General features: G+C 32.5%; 3 protein-coding genes across 4 annotated transcripts; 1 reads left to right on the forward strand and 2 right to left on the reverse strand.

Annotated features, from left to right (window-relative positions):
* The first annotated feature begins 1760 nt into the window (after positions 1-1760).
* Positions 1761-6805, forward strand: LOC143915855 (uncharacterized). Its single transcript, XM_077436676.1, has 14 exons — positions 1761-1891; positions 1974-2101; positions 2762-2828; positions 2909-2981; positions 3059-3145; positions 3334-3502; positions 4325-4457; positions 4619-4709; positions 4789-4920; positions 5003-5203; positions 5306-5793; positions 5877-6040; positions 6117-6184; positions 6262-6805. Exons 1-14 carry the CDS (start codon positions 1761-1763, stop codon positions 6292-6294), a joined length of 1965 nt encoding a protein of 654 aa, XP_077292802.1. The 3' UTR covers positions 6295-6805.
* A 39-nt stretch (positions 6806-6844) lies between these two features.
* Positions 6845-9533, reverse strand: LOC143915856 (uncharacterized). The gene is made up of 3 exons (XM_077436677.1): positions 9338-9533; positions 6947-7699; positions 6845-6866 (listed from the first exon to the last, which is right to left on the reverse strand). The coding sequence occupies exons 1-3, from the start codon at positions 9508-9510 to the stop codon at positions 6845-6847; spliced, it is 948 nt and encodes a 315-aa protein (XP_077292803.1). The 5' UTR covers positions 9511-9533.
* A 143-nt stretch (positions 9534-9676) lies between these two features.
* LOC143915636 (protein mesh-like) lies at positions 9677-19311 on the reverse strand. Of its 2 annotated transcripts, XM_077436348.1 has the most exons (18): positions 18596-19311; positions 16477-16715; positions 16032-16397; positions 15815-15952; positions 15575-15743; positions 15241-15498; positions 14835-15165; positions 14464-14745; positions 14187-14319; positions 14021-14115; positions 13725-13843; positions 13380-13640; positions 13165-13301; positions 12954-13083; positions 12610-12872; positions 12324-12537; positions 10081-10231; positions 9677-9998 (listed from the first exon to the last, which is right to left on the reverse strand). In XM_077436348.1, exons 1-18 carry the CDS (start codon positions 18966-18968, stop codon positions 9905-9907), a joined length of 3753 nt encoding a protein of 1250 aa, XP_077292474.1. In that variant the 5' UTR covers positions 18969-19311; the 3' UTR covers positions 9677-9904. The 2 variants fall into 2 exon arrangements, with proteins under 2 accessions (XP_077292474.1, XP_077292473.1); XM_077436347.1 differs by lacking the exons at positions 9677-9998; positions 10081-10231 and adding an exon at positions 10613-12207 and having other exon boundaries at positions 18596-19087.
* Positions 19312-20290: the final 979 nt, after the last annotated feature.

Genomic DNA, 20290 nt, shown 5'->3' on the forward strand with positions numbered 1-20290 from the left:
GATTTTCCTGGTAGCGATTCATTTTTGCGATGTAATCATCGAATTATCATTACATGACAAAAACTCATTATTAAAAAATAAGTGTCAAGGGCTATTTTTCCAAAATATACGTCCAACTATTTATCAATGACTTCTAAATTCCACAATTCTTGGCGTAAGTATATTTCATTAATGAAACTGAGTGCTTCTTAAATTGACCAACTATTATTCATCATCATTTACAGCCTTCCACCATCCATTGCTGGATGAAGGCCTCTCCAACACGCTCCAACTCGTCTCTGTTTTGCGTAACTCTCATCCATCTCACCCCACACATTTTCCTAATTTCGTCTACCCATCTTCCCTGTGGTCTTCCTTTTACCCTTTTCATTCTCTCGGATACTATTCAAGCACTTCTTTTATCCACCTTTCGTCCATTCTTCTAGCCACATGGCCCGCCCATTGCCATTTCAATATCTTTACTCTATCCACTATGTCCACTACCCTTATCATACTTCTCACCCAAGTGTTCCGCTTCCTGTCTTTCCTCGTTATGCCAAGCATACAGCATTCCATAGTTCTTTGAGTGCATTGGAATTTGTATAGCATCTTAGCGTTCAGTGTCCAAGTTTCACATCCATACGTCATTACTGTCAAAACACATTGATCGAAGATCTTTTTCTTAAGGCAGAGTGGCATTTTTGATTTAAAATCAACATCCATTCGTCCAAATGCACTCCACCATAATTTCATACGTCTCTTTATTTCTTTATCTTTACTACCGGACATGTCAATTATTTGACCTAAATATAAATAATTATATACTACTTCTACTGGTTTATCATCTAATGAAATCCTATCAGGCATGCAATAACTATTGAACATTAGTTTGGTCTTATCTACGCTAATTTTTAATCCTACTTTCCCTGTCCAGCTGTGTTAGTCTGTTAAATAGGTCAGCTGGATCGCGAGCTATTAAAACTATATCGTCTGCGAACCAAAGATGATTCAAGAAGCGACTCAAGCACCGCATTGAATAGCTTGGGCGAGATGGTATCTCCTTTTAAAATGTGAACAAAGTTATCCTCTACGAATAAAAAGTTCCAATTCACCGTCTTGTGTCGTGTTTGTGTATGTAGAGAGCAGAAAACAAACATGTATTTGTATAGCGAGCGATATAGAGCGATACTCGGCAGCACACAGCCAAACCAACAATAGTGCAGGGATGTATTATTTTATGATGCCAGACGCCTGATATGCTGATGCACGTGCTTTATTTATGATAGCTGAAGGCAGAGTGAGGTAGCTACTCTGAACACAGCCGAGTTGGTCCCCACTCGCAAAAAGGTGACCAAACTCGACCATGTCGTATAGCGAGCCGTCACACTTTTAAACCCAGTGACTAATGGCTATCACATGACCAACGACATAAATTGACACATTAAATATTATTAAAATCGTATATATAATGATTTCAAAAGCAGAAAATTAAATATTTGGCATGAAAAATAGTTTGGCCAAATGTTTCCGCACTGCGTGTTGAATGTTGCAGTTGGTAATTCTGAAAGCGCGCACTGTCCGTTTGGCGTGGCGTCTTTTCTCCGTTTCAGTAGCTGCGTCTCTTTAACTTGAAAAAAAAGACCAAGTAATGCTTGACATTTCTAAAATTATTACAATATACATATTACAGCCCGCGTCCATTTGATTGCGTTGAAAGCTTGTTCCAATTTTAGTTTACTTTAAACGGTTTATCTTCCAGCTTCTGTTCTTAAGACTACAACATGTTTTACGATCTGCAACTGTTGAAGAAAGGCGGTCGCTTTTATTTATGTCATCTCGCCGCTTCGTGGCCTACGCAGTTTAAGGCTGTCACCAACAGAACCATAAGAACGTGCAACTTTATCGATATATGGTTCTCATCCATTACATATCACTTAATTCAACTTTGCATATTGTTATTATGGCTTTAATTTTACATGTGAAATGTATTGCAGTGAAGATCTTCGCATGTTCGTATCGACGGAGTCCAGCGCTCCCTCTCGGAGATTCTCACTCCGTCTCAGCGTTCGTTTGTTAATGGGCCTATTGATATTGTTTCAGAGAAAAGTTGATCTGCTTGCCTGTAAGTATCTAGTCATTAGATGCATACATAATGTGACCATTTATTTTTGTCCTCAAAACGGGACATCTACCAATTTTTACGTAATAGTATGTGTATTCAAGAAAACGCGTATTTTTTCATAGTTTTTATTTATTAATGAAATGAACAGGAATGAATAATATAAATATAAAAAAATTATGTTGTTGTTTTTATGATGAACAAATTTTCTTAAGTATTACTGGGTTTGCTTTTAAATAAGAATGAAATTCTTGGCAGGATTTATTAAAATTGATTTTAATTAACAACATTGCTTTAAGAACTGCAATTGCGTTTTTTCGGTCGTCCACAACTTGTTCATCTGTGAAAAGACTCTTTCTTTCTACGGGTGCATTAGTTCCGTGCAGGCATAAAATGTATTCAATAATTATACGATATATATATATATATATATAATAATTCAATAAATATACTCTCCTTTTGAAAACGGGACATTTCGACATCCCGAAGATGTGCTTGGGGACAACGCTACGGTCCCGTTCTAAACGGGACGTATGGTCACTTTATGCATACATAACATTCTTTATATTGTAAGTATATATATATATATATATATATATATATATATATATATATATATATATACATAGATAAATTATCAAATTTTTCTTACAATTCTTACAGATGATGTACTATCATATAAAGATCTTGTAAAAAAAGATAAACCGAAAGAAAATCTTCCAATAACTAAGTATTATTATTTCTCTGTATAAAATCTATGTAAATAGTTCAAATAAATAAGTATGTAAATAATTTAAAATTTATTTTCAGGGAAAAGAATAAACGTAACCCATTAGCTGTAACATTGCCCGAACTTGAAGCTCCCCTACAAAATGTTCCACTTGTAGATATATTTTCCAGCCTTTTTACTTTCACATGTGTTTATTATCTAATATTACTGCATTTATTTCTTTATTTTAGGATATAAACTTGAATAGCTTTATCGCTCAAGATATAAGTACAATCACATTGACAGAAGTTGACCAAATTGTGCCTCCAATTGTATATGTAGGTTTTTGTATGTGGCTTGTTCTGCATAACGGATACAACACACATTATCATTGCAATTTGTTCAATGTTTTTTGTAGTATAAAAGAATGCGAAAGTGTGTGTATGTTTGGATCTGTTTTACAGAATTGCGTCCGTGTAATGGTTTTATTTTGTTTTGTTGGAGAGATTGAGATACTTTATTTTAGGAGAATTTCGGCGAAGAAAATGTGGCTGGGGATCAGATTATACATGCCGGTGAAGGACCAATTCTGATAAACACTACTGCTGAAATTCATGCACCTCCAAGAAATATTCCTATAATAATGGTTAATGACAATTTGATTGTAAATGAGACGGAAATAAATGTGTTTCAAGGTATGAATTAATATAAACCCAATAAACGTACATATCATTTATAATATATACGTACATACATATATAGATTTAATTACAGATACTAATATACATAGTATTACAATATTTTCATGCAATTAACTATATTTTCCTTTGCACTAATATTTTTATTTATCCTGTTGCATTTTTAATATTTCTCCTGTTGAATTTCATAATGGAACTAATTTTATAATTTTTCTACCTAAATATTGATGTTATCCAAATTACTAAAAAACTCACTATGGACCGTTAACACATACCTTCTATTTTCAATAAAATTTCAATTAACGGCCGTCTAGAAAGTGTACGTTTTTAAATTTTCCAAACTTCATACAAAAAAATAGTATTATTTGAAAGATTTAGTTTCAAACTTCCATATTTATCCAAAATAACGATAATCACATTTTAAAATATATATATTTATATGATTTAAAGCTTGACTTTTTTACAATAAATTTATCGATAATATTCAAAAAAGTTTTCAAATCCCCAGATATAAAAATTGACTGTTTTTTTTTCTCAACTTGAACCCTTCATTAAAATTAAATGAAGTTTGAGAAATACTGATCTGATAATTTATACAGTCGAAGACAATTTTGTAAAGAAACTTTATTCCAATTTTCAATTTAATTGATAGAAAGGTTTAGGAGTGATGTTTAATTTACGAAACCTATTATTTCTACGGTTACTTGGGAAAAAAACGCAGAGTTTTCGGAACATTCGGGCGGTCCATAATGAGCTAAAGTACATATATTAATAGTGATTGTTTTTAATATTCATCAATTCCTTCGATTTTTCTTTTAGATATTCCTGAAATCCGCATTGAGATTCCACCTGAAATGTTAGTCATATCCAGAAATTCCTATACTTTCCGAATTCTTACTCCCAATCAATGCTTTATAATATTCATTCTTTTATTACTCGTAAATATAAAATTGTATCCTTATTTTTGTGGAAGTATTATGTAATATCAATTTACTACTATTTTAAAATTGATTTACGATAAATAAAATATTACTTATCAAATAATAGTTTAAAAACAAAACATACATACACTTATTATATAAATGATTTATTAAATTTTATTTCATTTTCAAGTGATACTTCAAATGTTATTGGGGAGGCAATAGTAAATGACACATCTCGACAAAGTCAATTGGCGAAGCGTATGTTAGATTCAATCAATGCGGTAAATTCAATATATTTTTCATTTAAAATAAGCTAACCATTTTACTAGCCCTGAAAATTTACTTTATTTTAATTGATAGACCTTGGAATCGATAGTGCCTAGTTCGCCGAAAAGAAAAAAGGCAAAAGTACAAATGATAAATAAAAAACTGGTATTGTCAGCAAATTACATAAGAAGTCGCTTAATTGATAATATAGAAATGCGATGCGAAGTAATTTCCTTTGAGATTGTCTTACAATTATACTTATTATTGCAATGTTTTATTATGAAAGCATACATTTTTTTTATTTTAGGAACCCAAAGAAGATATTGTATGGTACGGAGATATATTTCATTACAAGAGGCTAATTATGCAACCCGCTTTTCTAAATGATGGCTTGAAAGTGAATTCTGTTTTTTCGAAGACCTTGTGTCCCCTATTTGTTCGCAATACTATTACAAAGCCCAATTCTAATACATGCAATGCGGAATCTTTCGTGTTGAGACCCAAAGAGGTATCAAAGATAGGCTCTTAATCTTATTTCAATGAAACACACATTTAATGTTAATAACATATTTATTATAACAGTATGCTTATATATGTATATATTTCTTAGGATATTAGAGCAGATACAAAAGTAGAGCAATCTATGAAAGCAAGCTTTATTGGAAATATTACCAATATGTTATCTCCGAATCCACACCAGACTTTAAATCTAATTGAAGAGAATTTGGAAGGACCCCATATGTTGGATCATGGATCTGTATCCAGAAATGATACTAATTTGTTACAAGATTCATTAAAACGTCTCGATATGGCTGAAACGGGTGAACCTGAAAGAAAAAGGTCTAAATCTGGTTACATTACTATCAATCGTAGCGATGTAAATCAGACCATTGTAGACGTTCATAATCAACCAACTACACCACAATGTTTTGAGAATATTGAATCCCGTAATGTGACAATGATAGAAAATCAAATGCCTCCAGATGTTCAATTTGAGGAAAATAATCAAACTTTACTAGAGAATGTTAACCGTTTTCGGAATGAGTTAAGCGTTGAAAGTACTTTAGATGAGTATAAGGAACAGCAAAAAATATTAAGGTATACAAGACATTTTTTCCATCAATAAAATAATTATTAAATATAACAAATGATTTAATTGTTTTCTTTTTATTATTATTTAGTGAATTTGGTGATCCACATCACCTGTTAGTGAAAATAGCTAAGACCAGAAAAATCGCGAAGAATAAAAAATTGACTTTATATGATGTTACTGAACGGTATTACGAATCGTCGATGCCAGTGTCTCATCGCCAAGTATTTGTCAGATCCTTTTATTCTCTTTTGAGTAAGTTTTTTTCTATTCATTAAACGCAGTAAGCTACTTTTTATTGTGTCTGTAAATAAACACGTTAAATTTGCAGAATTAATGGCACGTGGATATGTTAAGGTTGAAAAAAAAGAAAATTCCTCCGATATCCTAAATATTGAGGTATAATTTAATAGTGTATAAACATATTTCTTCCAAATTTAATATATTGTAATTATAAATTATATAAATGTTTACAGGTGAATATGGAGGAATTGAAAAAGTTAAAATAAGTTTTTATTTTATATATGCATATATATATGTGGGTATGTTAATATGTATATCATACTATTATATTAAGGAAATTTTATTTTAAAATGTTTTGGGTTTGTTTATTTTATTTAAGTTGTCAAAAAAATTTATTTAAATATTTTTTGTTTGTTTATTTTATGTAAGTTGTCTTTATAGTAATGTTAGATTTATATTTCTTAGTATGTGTCCAAGTTTTTTGCCTGATTTTTATTTTAATGACTATTCTCATTATGGGTTGATGCTGCTTTCTTATTATTGTGGTTGTTTTATTAAATGCCAAAAGCTATTTGTTTTGGAAATGAAACAAAAATATGTTTTTTTTTAATTTTCTATAAAAGATTAAACATATTCTTACATATCAATAATATTATAATAATAACAATGCGTGATAAAAAAGCAAAATCTTTCAATATTCAACAAAAGCTTTAAAAGAAGCATAAATTTGAGAATGTGAAATGATATAACATGATTAAAAATTCTTGATTTATTGGCTAATTCTTTTTTTTAAATTATGCTATGAACATTAAAAAATTACATCAAATAATTACTATTTCTATAAAACTCAAACAGTGATAAAAAGCATTACACTACATTTTGTCACAAAATGCATATCCATTATTTTTTATTTTGCACATTTGGCGAAATACACTATCGCATTGAATGCCCACCTTTCCCAAAGCCTTGCAAAATTCTTCTCTGTTGTAGGTTATTGATTTTGTTCCATTAGAAACATGTCTTTTGTATTGTTTTAGATTTTTCATCCCATAACTATTTTCCTTGCTTAAAATATTATCCTGATTGTTAGCTCGTTCAGTTGCATTATGAGTTTTGTTTATTGTTGTTGAGTTAAATTGATTAAGAGTTAAGTTTGTTCTTTCCGTAGTAGAAATAGTAGTACTCGAACGTATATGCAATGTTGTTTCAGTTGTATTATCTCTGACATTTAAATTTCTCAATTCATCGGTTTGACTTTCTCGCTCTTTAGGCACGTACACAGCTTCAACATTCAGTAAATTGGAAGAAAAACGCAAAATAGGAATATTATCTTTCATTATATAGTACTGTCCATGATCCGTATCATATTGCTGCATGGGTACAGAATCCGGCTCGATGTAATGATAATTCTGATTGTATGCATTATCTAAATTGCTCCGATACTCATTGTGTAGAGATTCAGTCGGGGGACTATATTGATATGCATTCTGCGGATACAACTCTTGCTCGGAATAATATGCTGGATATGACTGGGAATATGCCTGATACGGACAACCTTGAGCTCCGTATTGGAATTTGTTTGTTACATCCTCCCAGATGTATTGCTTGTAGTTGTTTTGGTCGTTTGAATTTTGACAATTGCAATATTTCGGTTGATACATTGAATGCTCACTGAAATTATAGAGAAATATTACGTAATAATTGCTTTTGAAGTCAGCATTTTTATAAATGCATGTTTGTTAATTTTTTATTGTTGAAAATTTTGCATTGTAATTTTTTTTAATAATGTGTATTTGCTTACACGTATGAAATTTATTTATGATCAGCAGTTGAGCTTGTAAAAATATTACATAAATTTGTTTTTGGGCTGGTGTGGATATAAAACTTTTTAAACATGCATATACATATGAATGTAGGTAAAAGAAAAACATTGAAGGATAAATGGAATATGACTTGGATGGCCCGGAATTTTAATATTTGTACATATGTACATATATATATTTTAAGTCTCAAAAGTCTGAAGAAATTATCGAACACATGAGATAGCATGGTGTCGTACTATACATGTACATATGTCAGTATCAGATTATCTAATTCAATGGACAATCAAATATAAAACGATAAGATTTCGATAGTACTAAATCCAGCACAAATTCTGAAAGAAGATAGAAATAGAAATTTCAAAATCTTTCTTACAAATGTACATAAATAAATACTCATTTGTTTCTGTACTCAATTTCAGATCAATCAACAATAAAATACATATATACTATTAACTGTTTTGATTTTTGTATATGTTATTTGATTTGATTTCATACTAGCAGTGAAAGTATACTTTCACTGGCGTTTTAAGAAATTCATATTAAAAGAAGAGGAAAATCGTCAGCTTAAAAACTAAAGCCTTCCATTTTACTATTACAAGCCTCTTATCAGCTTGCTTTCGATTTTTTCGTCTGACAATATTTTTTCACTCTTTCGTTTTTTTTTTTTTTTTTTTAAAAACGCACATAAGTTGAAGAATGTTTGTATCTCTAGGCAAGTTATATTTTTACACTTCTTTTGTATATCTTTCTTCGTGCGTTCACGTCCTTCGTGATCAATTAGTCTGAGTCTCCAGGAGTATGCCGAACACGTTCCGTTGGAACATAATACAATATTTGTGAATCTGACACTGGGAATATTAGATTCTCTCTTCCCCCAATAGATAACACGTAATGTATTTATAAATAATAATTCTATTGTGTGATACCCTTTCACCGACTGGGTTGGCTAAAGTATACTTTCACCGGGAATACAGATTCACTGTAACATATACATATCATAACGAGGAGAGATAGGAAAAGGAATACATGGGTGAGAAGTACATATGACAAGAGTAGTGAATATAATGGAGATATTGAAATAGTAATGGGCGGGTCACGTAGCTAGAAGAATAGACGAAAGAAGTGTTAGAATAGCACCCCAAAGAATTATAAAAGGCAGATGGATAGACAAAATTAAAAAAAAACATGTGTGATGAGATGGATGAGAGTTGCACAAAATGGAAGTGTGCTGGAGAGGCCTTCATCCAGCAGAGGATGATGAGTGGCTGAAAATGATGATGATGACTAGAGATATGTATGTAAATAATCGAAAATTTTATTCCAGATACCAGATTAATGAATAAATTCCCATTGAAATATGTATATTTCATAAATTAACGGTTTTCTCAACATGTTCAACTAGATATATGTATATGTATTTACCTTATAAATCAACATATGTACCTATGATAGTTGTATTTGATAACATTTTAATAGAAATAATTACCTGTTCTCATATGTTGCACATATGTTTTTACAGTCTGCGTACTCGGGCTGATAATGGTTGTTATAACCAGGAATCACTTGGCTAGATTCAAAGTATTGATCACAATTAACAGTCCTTATCAAAATGATCTTATATAAAAATCCGACTAAAACGAGGAACTGAGCCGACTTCATCTTGACGCTGTCGTTTGAGTACAATGTTCACTGTCGTACTAGCGATATATGAGACAGTGCTGATTTTATTACAGTTTATTATTGTGTTGTCAGCGAAAGAATTGCTTCGATTCCGGCGAACACAAATATTGAGCAATACGACTGGATACAATAGAAATGCAAGTGTAATAAATAATAAAACTCTTTATTTAATACAAAATTTATTAAACTGAATACAAATAGAAAAAAAACTTAATGCATAAACATCTCTTAAAATTAAATTGTGTACAAAAAAAAAATCGTTGTAAAATATTTTCTTTGTATGTAGTATACTCACAAAATTTATTTCAAACAACATTCCATAAATTATTTGCACTATAACTGTAATAAGGTCTTAAGTTTAAAATATTTTATTTTATTGATTACCTTCACTTGTATATTCAAGTGGTTCTTTCTTAAATGACAAATTGTCTTCATCTTGGTTTATATGTGATGTTAAGTGAATCGGTCTGGAATAATTATAATTTATTTAACAACAAAAATATATTAAGTAAAAATTAAATGACAAGCTTGGCTTGGGAAAAATCATACCTTTGAGGGAATGCATCTCTTTCCTCTTCTTCTTTTCGTTTCTTTATGACTCTGTATCCGGCCCAAACGAGCACTAATAGAATCGGAATAACTACCACCAAGATAATACCCCATGTTATTCCAGCCCATCTCGAAGAATATTCTTGGTTTCCTATTCAAAACAAAAATTATCATTGTACTACATTATATGCAAAAAAAATATATATATATATGTATAAAAATTCTCACCTTTTGATTTCAAATGATCACTTCTATGTGGATTGGAACTTTTATTGGATTTGCAAAAATAATTAGTGTTCTTGAAATAAAAAGTCAAATCAATCAAAAATAAAACTTCCATTCCACATATGTCACGCGATTATTTTGCAAGTAAAATTAATTTAACAGATCTATGTAATTGATCAAAACGTTAGAGTTAAAAAAAAAAATAGAAGACCGATATTGCTCTTTTTTATTATTTTGCGGTTGTTTTGGATGTCACGCACAATATGAGGAATAGAAATTTTCCTTTCGATTAATGAACACTATTGTAAAAGGTAAATTTTGTTTATTTTTCATTGTAAATATAAATTCTGTCTTAAAAATATGAACATGTAAATACTATTTATATATAAATCCTAGTTTAATCTCAAATTAAGCACTTGCATCGATGAATAAAAATATTTATCACCATTTATGGGGCATTTACATCTGAGTTTAACTTATAAAAAGTTATAATTGTCTATATTTTTAATATATGCAATACAGTACAAAATTCTACTAAACAAATTTCAATTTAATTTTAATTAATACAGTTAAGATATTAAAATTTCGTTATTGATAGAAGTAAATGCCCAAAATATGCATACATATATTTATCTATATTATAAGAATAATTTCATTTAAAATACTGTTTGAACTGAACACATAAAAATAGGTATTACATAAATGTCATTTATGTAATAATATACATATATTATAAAAATACAAAAATCAACGCCAACAGAAGATTCATATATGTATGTAAATATGTACATACAAACATAAACTTAAACAAAACTATATATGTATTTTGTACGTTAAAATGCATCCATTTTATAATCAAAATGTCAAATTATACATCGTTTAAAAATTAAATTAAATTTCACACCATGGTAGTGCGACTGCTAAACGTCCTCAATTCCCCTGGTGCCAGTGGATCTTGTTGGTTTTGGAGGGCATCAGTAGACTTGCCTTTTTTCATGGGTGTTGCGAATGTACTTAGTTTGGGGTTGGGCGTGGTCTTGGGCTCCTCAAGCACCGGCATCATGACTGGAAGGTATCCTTTGGCAGTGTCCATTCCATAAACTGGACTAGTTGGCGGACTGTAAGCGTCTGATCCAGTCGGGCTGTATTGAGACGAAAGTGCACTGTCTTGATCATCATAATCGACAAATACTGGTGCATCTTGGGATCCAGAAGTAGATATTCCTGAATCGTTCTGTTTCTTTTGTCGTCGTCTACCATATTGTTTCTGCTTGTTGGAGCTTATGAAAGTAATATCTTTGGCTGGCTTTGTTATTGTGGTATTGGTCAAGTCACTGTCGTCATTGGAGCCCGAGGATAAAACATCTTCTTCGCTGATATCGAAAATTTTTTCAGGGAATTCAGAATTCGGATGCCCCGTCAAAGGTTCATGCGTTCGATAAGTACTATCGTAACTCCTTCGCTTTTTGGGCAATGTGTAAATCGGGGACGTACTTTCCTTTGCTGACCTCATTGAATCCATCTGCGAGGGACTTGTAAATGTTTTGGTTTCGTTTTCAATGTCAGCATTCACCGGATCGATAGATGTGAGTTTTTCTATCGGTTGGGAATCTTCTCTCAACAGATAAGGTTCGCTTTTTTGTCTCGTGTAAGGGCTCTGATACGGATCGCTTTTATAGGAATCTGTCAAGTTTCCCATAGAAGCTGCCTTAAAATTGACGCGAGAGTTGGAACGCGATCTCGGTTCTAAGGAATCAAAAGAGAACGGAGTTTTGCCTTTGTCTTTCCTCTTCTTGAAACAACAGAACCATATTATAGCCATAAAGAGCAATATCGGTATCATCACAAAGAGAATAATTCCACCAGTCATTCCTGCTTGACGCGACGAATATTCCTGTGTTCCTGTATTTACCAAACATGTTTCAATGATACAAAGAAAGTGAACCTACATAGCCCGACTAACCGAAACCACAATTTATTACTAAATTTTAATTAAATAAATTTAAAATATGACTTACTCAAACACTCGGTGTAGCCATATTGAGGCACGTCCCATCTTCCTTCTGGCATACAAGTTCTTCGTTGATCACCGATCAGGACAAAGTTCTTATCACACTCGAATGTCACTTTAGTATCTGGCACGAAGAAAAAGTTACTCTTTCTTCCAAAGCGTGGAGTTTCTAGCACACCACAACTAATGACTCTTTTAGAATTTAATTCCTTTATATTGACCTTAAATCACATTCAAAGTTAAAGAGATCCTTATGCTTTTATACTGTTTTTTTGCCATTACTGTCTACTTACAATTGAATCATAATAATTTTTAGTGAAGTGAGCCATGTCTCTGCTCAGCGACATTCCATAATCGTAACGACATTGATATGACCCACCACATAACTCGGCTGCTTTGTTTATATCCTCCGTTCTATTCGGTGGTATAAAGTCTCTTGGTTCTAGTACGAAGTTTGGCAAAAATGTTGCGTTATTATAATATGAGGCCGTTCTACCAAATTCCCTTGTAAATAATGCTGACCCTCTCCCTTCAACCATTCTATCGGTTAGCATCCCTAAAAATAATATTGTAAAATGAACTAACAATTGTGACTTTTGCATAATGTATCCCAACCACGTATCAAATCAGTACTTACAAAGTTTTCCAAACTCATTGTGAATATTCTGAGTATCGGCCACATTAACGGATACAATAGTACCGTCTGGTCTGATAAAGTCGTCATTTATTTCCCAAGACCAATTTCCAAAAAGACCACGTGTTTTGTTCTGTAAAAATATGCTTACTTGTTATAAATTAAGTCGACTTTAAAACACTATTGTGAAGATTGCCGAATTTAAATTCCTTACAATGTAAGTCCAAGGCAGATACACTCTAGCTGTCAAGAAACCTTGATTTTCGACTACTTCCACCCCAGCGCCAGATTGGAACATCATGATAACTTCAGACTGATTCAAAATATATGTAGGAGTATAAACAGTAACTCCTATTGACACAAATTTTATTCATGAAATTTTAACTACTTGAATTTATTACAATTATGTAAACGATCATTATACAGTACCTGGGAAGTGTTGTACTTTTAGTGACTTCCTATCGAAGAATACTCTCTTTCCATTAGCTAAAACATCAAGACGATAACGCCATTGGGCATGTTGTGGCCTTAAACGCACTTCAATCGTGGCAGAACTATTTCCAGCAGCCACTACAGATGTCAATTGGGTGGCCATTACTTTTCCGTAAAGGTTTGGTGCCACTTGTTCAAATCGTCCTTGCACGTCGAGTTTAAGATTGGGCACATCTGTCCTCACTAAAACGAACTCGCCTAAAAATTCACCATAAAAAAACTTGTCAATTTAAAGTTGTTATATAACATCACTCTGAATTTGAGAATAAGTATAATGTCCACCTTTTCCATTGAAAGTATATTGATTATCGTCGAATGTGACAATGTGTGGATCACCGAATACAGCAGCAACACCAGGTGGTTGATATGATACGCAATCTTGAGATGGCCGACGTTCAAATCTTTAAGATACATATCAGACAGTGAAAGCAAAAGTATATTATATATATATATATATATATATATATATATATATATATATATATATATATATATATATATATATATATATATATTATGAAAAGTATGTTATATTATAAAATAGTACATATATTTAGAGTGTTTTAAAGTTTATTTACCGGTATGTTTCACACCCAATTGCTTGTTCGTGTTGCCAGAGACAACATTGATAGAACGGTGCTTGGTCATGATACCAATGAGACATTGTTGGTACCTGAAAATTTGTACTTGTAATTTATATTTTGCTTTTTTATTTGTTTTAAAATAAAACTTTTAAACACTAACCTTGTTGGCTTCATTCCATGGTAAGAATCCTAAGTTGTGCGATCTTAATGGCCTAGATCCCCATTGTTGATCATAAGACAACATCAAATAATCGTTTTTATCGTAACAACATTGCTGTCCAGCGCCCTCTTCACTAAAATTCGATTTCGTTATATTTATAAAGTTTTATCTAGTTTTTTACAACTGTATAAAGCGGAATCAAATATAATGATGCGAACAAACGAAATAAATTATAAGGACGATCAAGTTCTTCAAATATACGTTCTCTGATTTTTACCTTGGATTTCCAGTCTTGACACAATGCATAGCACCCTTGTTGTAGAAACATTTTGGATTTGCATCTTTGTCGCAATCAAAATCAGGCATATACCTTCCCTTGTCCAGGAGAGCTTGTTGCAAGGTGCAAGGACATAATGGCAGTTCTGCGGCGAAATTTTTCAAGTATCGATCACTCCTCAACCAATTGTTGCACATCTTTTCGGGCCACTTGTAGCCATATAAACGTTCCCATTGTGAATTAAAATACCAAGCTAGAGGGATAGGCCTACTCCACAAGACGCTATTTCCATACAAAATTAAAATATTACTTTTATATTCTTATTGTAGTGGTAGATATATTACATCAATTAAATTAAATACGGTACTTACGGCGAGACGGAATTGTCACCAGTGTTAGTCAAGTTGATTTGAATGAATCCGACTTGCAAGTCATTGGTGAGGAGATCGTCTCTCAGCCTATAATTTCCAGGAGATATGACGTATTCGCCTACGTTCTGTGCGTTCAATTCCAAATGGTTAATGTATTCGAATTGTGGCCTGATAGTGTTTTCTCTATATCCCCACAGTGATATCATTACATTGTGTTGGTCGTTCATGGTCAAATTTCTCTTGTCCCAAGTGATTTTGATCTCAGACGGATTCTTCTCATGGATATCATTTGTTTCGAAGAAAATTTTTTCTGTGGCTGTTCCGGGTGTTTCTGCAATGAAAATTTAAATTTTAGACACTAAACTTTTGTTTACATTTTAAGAAACTTTACTATGATGAAACTTACCAACGAAGTATCTTCCTTTCCATTTGTAATTTTCAGTGTTGACGGCAATTTCCAATCGCACATATCCTTCAGCCATAAGTGGAGGTTGAACGCATGTGAATATATTCTTCTCGGCATATTTTCCCACTACATCTTCAGTGTCAAAACGACATATAACCCTATCTGTCCTTTCGAAGCAGGGACCCGTGACGTTAACGATAGTACCACCGAGCATGTTTCCACTTTCGGGTGCGAACATCAATGGAAGATTTGCACCATCTACAGGCACCATTAAAATTTTAATTCCAAGAAATTTAAACCATATTCTAAAAGAAGTTAATATGAAAAGACGTACCGATATCTTTATTACAGCTTCCAACCAATATCTTTTCGTCAATTCTGAATATATGCCTTCCCGGGAAGCCATTTCCCCAGCCCCTTCCTGACAAATCTCTCAAAATGGATGATTGGGAATACGGTTTGTATTCGTAGCTCTGAGTTCCATTACCAGCGTTGAAACCAATCTGCACAAAAACGTTTAGAATAAATTTCAATTATCTGTTAATCACTACATTGACCAAACTGTATCACTTACAAAGGCAGGAGTTCCTCCTTCACCACCGGCAGTATCACCACCTGCTTCAGTATGAGCACTCCATTGTAAATCCATGTAGTTGAAGATCGCATAAGTGAAGACTTCATCTGTTGCAAGCACCATTTGGAATGAATTTGTCTGAAAGGCAATATAATTTTATCATCAACTTTTCAATACAAACATAAGTGATAGTAGATTTAAGAATAAAACAAAATACCTTGTAAAGAGCATTACCGTAACCACCAGCGAATGACACGTTCTTCCATGTGACAATGACTGAGTGTTTAGGTGTGAATGTGTCGGCTCCAATAAGTCCTGTCCTCAAGTCCCACGTGATTCTTTCCCTCATCTCGACGCCCATTTGATCAGTTCTTGTTTGCAAATCTCTTTCCATTCTGAAATAAACTCCGGGAATCATCTGATTCACATCTTCTTGACGAGTAGATCCGATTCTGCATTTGCTGAAAAATATTCCGATGAACGACGGATCGCTCACTGCAGGCCATTCTTTTATGGGAAACGTCAGAGGATACGTATACTGACTGGGTGGGTCACTGAATTCAAGGTAACCATTCATAGAAACCTGGAAGTAATAATTGTATTAAATAAATAAAAAACTCTCTTATATACAATTACTTTCTTTTAATTCTAAATGGACTTACTCTGGTGTAATTGTAACGGAAACCGAAAAATGGTAATTGAAAGTTGAAGTTCTTGTGGATCTGTGGTGTCGAATGATGTATATCTTTTTGGAAATCTCCCTGGTTTTCATCGCCTCCTTGATCGTAGAAAGGATACACGAAACGTTCCCTTAAGGTTTTCAAACGATTTTCAGTGATGACATAGGGTTGCCCATTGTTGTTATAATTTGTGGAAGGTGACACTCGTCCATCGATATGTGCTGAAGTAACAATTTTTTTTTTATTATTTTTCTTGTTACACGACTTTTTCTCCCAATTCCATCATACAAAATGCTAAGCGTTACTTGACTTAAATGCTTTTCTTGATATATAATACTTTGAGAATATTTATGAATTATAAACGTTTTAATTTGGTTTTCAGAGGATATAAAATATTCATCATAACGATTAGTACATTGCCCAATTTTAACGCATTTTTTTTTATCTGTAAGTAGGATTTCACAATATGGCTGACTATGCGATGTCGCCACACCTTGATAAGATTATTTTTCCGGTACTATTTTGTGACCATTTGTGGGTGAAATTATTGTGACAACGAGACTCGTTATCTGATGATTAATTCGCTTATCGAGACTGAAAAAAAACATAAAATGCGAATGCCTAGAATGATACTTGAAACTATATAGATAAAAAGATAGGCGTTTCGAGTTCGAAAATTGAATCATCATTGAAGACAATAACTCTAAAAATTACAAATTAGTACCTGTAATGAATGCATATAATTGACACACTTAATGTAGTTTAATTTAACCGTTTGAGTTAATTGTCTCTTATTTTAATTACAATTACATATATCAAATACATGTGCCCTTATTGATCAAATACCCATACGTATAATATTATAAAAATGCAGAAAAGCTTATGTAATTATTATATATACTAAAATTCTTACAAGTGTGAAAAATCGTATTCGAAACGACTTTATTGGCATCTTATAACACGTTGACACGATATGAGTTCGTTCAGACCGAATCCGCTAATTTGGTCCCTCGGACGTTACCCGTACTTTGTTACGAGTCACTTCCGAGTGACTCGTAACAAAGTACGAGTTATTGGGTTTACTCGTATCGTGTTAACACGGTATTAACAAAAACTTATCTGAAAATAACCAGCAAACTCAACCAAAGTATTGAAAATAAAAATGAAAGTTAAAAAAGTAATTGACATTTGCGACACGGATAAGATTATATGAAACTGACATTTTTCTAGAACGATCTAATAAACCTAATATATAATATTCTACTCAATACTCTATGTTATATATGTATTATATTATAAACAAAGAGATAATCGACGTTAATAAAAATATGTTCAACCGATTCTATCATTAGTTTGTTATCGACCAGCACAATCGTTATCAAAAGCCACTCCCTATCGCCATAATGGCGACATCGGTCTCCGTAACGAGCCAGAATGTTAAATTACAGAAAACGCAAATATCGGAAGGCAAAGATCGAAAATCGAAAGATCTTAAGTCGAAAGATCAAAAAAAAAGGGTGCATGGTAAACGGTACATACTCACGTACATACTCACTTAATTTGCGCGAGCAGGATACAACAGGAACAAGAGGAACAGGCTTTTCCTCCCGTATTAATGTGCGCGCGCAGAATACGGGAGGAAAAGCCTGTTCCTCTTGTTCCTGTTGTACCCTGATCGCGCAAATTAAGTGAGTATGTACCGTTTCCATGCACCCTTTTTTTTGATCTTTCGACTTAAGATCTGTCGATTTTCGATCTTTGCCTTCCGATATTTGTGTTTGCTGTAATTTAACATTCGGGCTCGTCACGTAGACCCTGGCGACATACATAAATATATAGGTAGTAATTTTTTCAACAAAAAAAAAATGACCATCGATCAATGTGTCCAACTAAAAAGATATTCAAACATTTGACTAAAAGAGTATTATAAAATGTGCATTCAAATATGACAATATGCTTATCTAAGATATGACGCATCCGTGTTCGTATTTATCGAATTCATCTGCATACATATTATACGTAATTTGGTGGGTTTTAAAATTCATCCAAAATGAAAATCATTAAATAGATTCCAAATATTCATAGCAAAACATAAATTTACCATAAGCTTCCTCGATATTAGATGACCTGAAACTCGGGACAGCGTCATCTATTGAATAGGCACCGGATTTGCTCAACTTGGAATTGGATACCTTCGCATCTTCTATTATCTCGACAGGTTCTTTAGGAATTTCAGAAGGAACTTCTTTGTTGATATTTACTCCTCTGTATTCCTCGTCTTTCACCACTATCTGTTCTTGTTCTGGTATATGTGCATTGAGTTTTAGCACTGATTCCGACTTCACGTCTTTACTTTCCAGATCCTCCTTTGAATCCTCCGGGACACCTGGAGGATTTTCTTGAGCACACCCAAAGTTCAACAGTAAAAATAGTCCGAATACTAATAAAAGTGATCTACGAGGGCTTCGCCCCATCTTGAAATATTTTTTTTTCTTCTAAACTGTAGCACTATGAATTCGTATTTTTGGTCTCACGATCTACACTCGTCTGATTATGGACGCCCATTACTAGCTTCTTTATCCGTCTTATCTATGATAACTTATCATTGAGTATACAACAGGTACAATGTTTTACAATTTTTTTTTTTTTATATCCTTTGGTGTGAAATGAGTTATTTTTGATCAATAATTTTACTATGATTTTGCAAATATTTCGATTAAGACTTAGTTTTGGAAACAAATTAAAAGCCTTCATACGTTACATCAACGACCTCTATAACTAATAAATTTAAAGTATAATAAAACAATATTTGAAACCCTTTATCGTCTATACCAACTGTTTGACAAACATTGAATAATGAATATCTATCACAGTGAATCATATTTCAGATAAATATAGGCTTATCACTGCGTATGATACGCGTCAATACTGAAAATTTGGCAAAAATAAAACCAATAATTAATCTAACAAAAATTATGGTTATATTATCAAAAAAAAAATCGTTTTTATGTATATGAGATAAAGAAGATTTCCATTTAAATGAATGTAACATAATATGTAAATACATACATATGTTCATGTATATCTAGATCAATATATCATATACATATGTACATATATAATGTGTACTCATATTATACATTTATCGAAGTTTATATAATAATAATCCATGCACTAAAACAAACAGGGATAGATGAAAAGAATATGGCCCTTTTGAAGAACCAATCAGGAATCAATCTGTTGTCGTATTGGTCAAAGTCCTGGAAACCGAAAACATATAAATTTGTCGAGGGTTGCGACAGGGCTGTGTGTTGTCGCCCATACTCTACAATTTTTATTCGAAAATGGTATTCAACCAGGCAGTCGATATCCGAATAGGATAACGAATAGGCGGTCAAACTATTAATAATATCAGTTTCGTTGATTATACAGCAATACTAACTAAGAGTGACGAAGACCTACAATCGTCATTGAACGCAATAGAATCTTGTCACAAAAATCTTGTAAAAATGGGGTCTTTCAATATTAAAAAGACAAAAGCAATGATTATAAGCAAAGGAAAGACGGACCCATTAAATGTGCGCGGACAAATGATTGAATATTGTCTATGAAACTATACATATATGTATGTATGGTCCCTTATTTATATTTATTTTATTATAATAAATATATTAAAAATGGACGGAGGGCATCAAGGTGGGCGGCGAGACGATCACCAATATAAGATATGCTGATGACACGGCACTAGTCGCTGAAAATTTAGCAGACCTGCAAATATCTCTAGACCGTGTACATC

The sequence above is a fragment of the Arctopsyche grandis genome, chromosome 8, assembly GCF_051622035.1.
Source record: "Arctopsyche grandis isolate Sample6627 chromosome 8, ASM5162203v2, whole genome shotgun sequence".
Classification (NCBI taxonomy): Eukaryota; Metazoa; Arthropoda; class Insecta; order Trichoptera; family Hydropsychidae; genus Arctopsyche; species Arctopsyche grandis.

Coding starts and splice junctions, on each gene's coding strand:
- LOC143915855 (XM_077436676.1), top strand. CDS start 1,761: ATGTTTTACGATCTGCAACTGTTGAAGAAAGGCGGTCGCTTTTATTTA. Junction 3,503..4,324: donor GGAAATAAATGTGTTTCAAG/GTATGAATTAAT, acceptor TTTTTCTTTTAG/ATATTCCTGAAATCCGCATT. Junction 6,041..6,116: donor ATCCTTTTATTCTCTTTTGA/GTAAGTTTTTTT, acceptor TTAAATTTGCAG/AATTAATGGCACGTGGATAT.
- LOC143915856 (XM_077436677.1), bottom strand. CDS start 9,510: ATGAAGTCGGCTCAGTTCCTCGTTTTAGTCGGATTTTTATATAAGATC. Junction 7,700..9,337: donor TGTGCAACATATGAGAACAG/GTAATTATTTCT, acceptor CTATAATTTCAG/TGAGCATTCAATGTATCAAC. Junction 6,867..6,946: donor GATAGTGTATTTCGCCAAAT/GTGCAAAATAAA, acceptor TGAGTTTTATAG/AAATAGTAATTATTTGATGT.
- LOC143915636 (XM_077436347.1), bottom strand. CDS start 18,968: ATGGGGCGAAGCCCTCGTAGATCACTTTTATTAGTATTCGGACTATTT. Junction 14,746..14,834: donor GGTGACAATTCCGTCTCGCC/GTAAGTACCGTA, acceptor GTATGGAAATAG/CGTCTTGTGGAGTAGGCCTA. Junction 14,320..14,463: donor GTCAAGACTGGAAATCCAAG/GTAAAAATCAGA, acceptor ATCGAATTTTAG/TGAAGAGGGCGCTGGACAGC.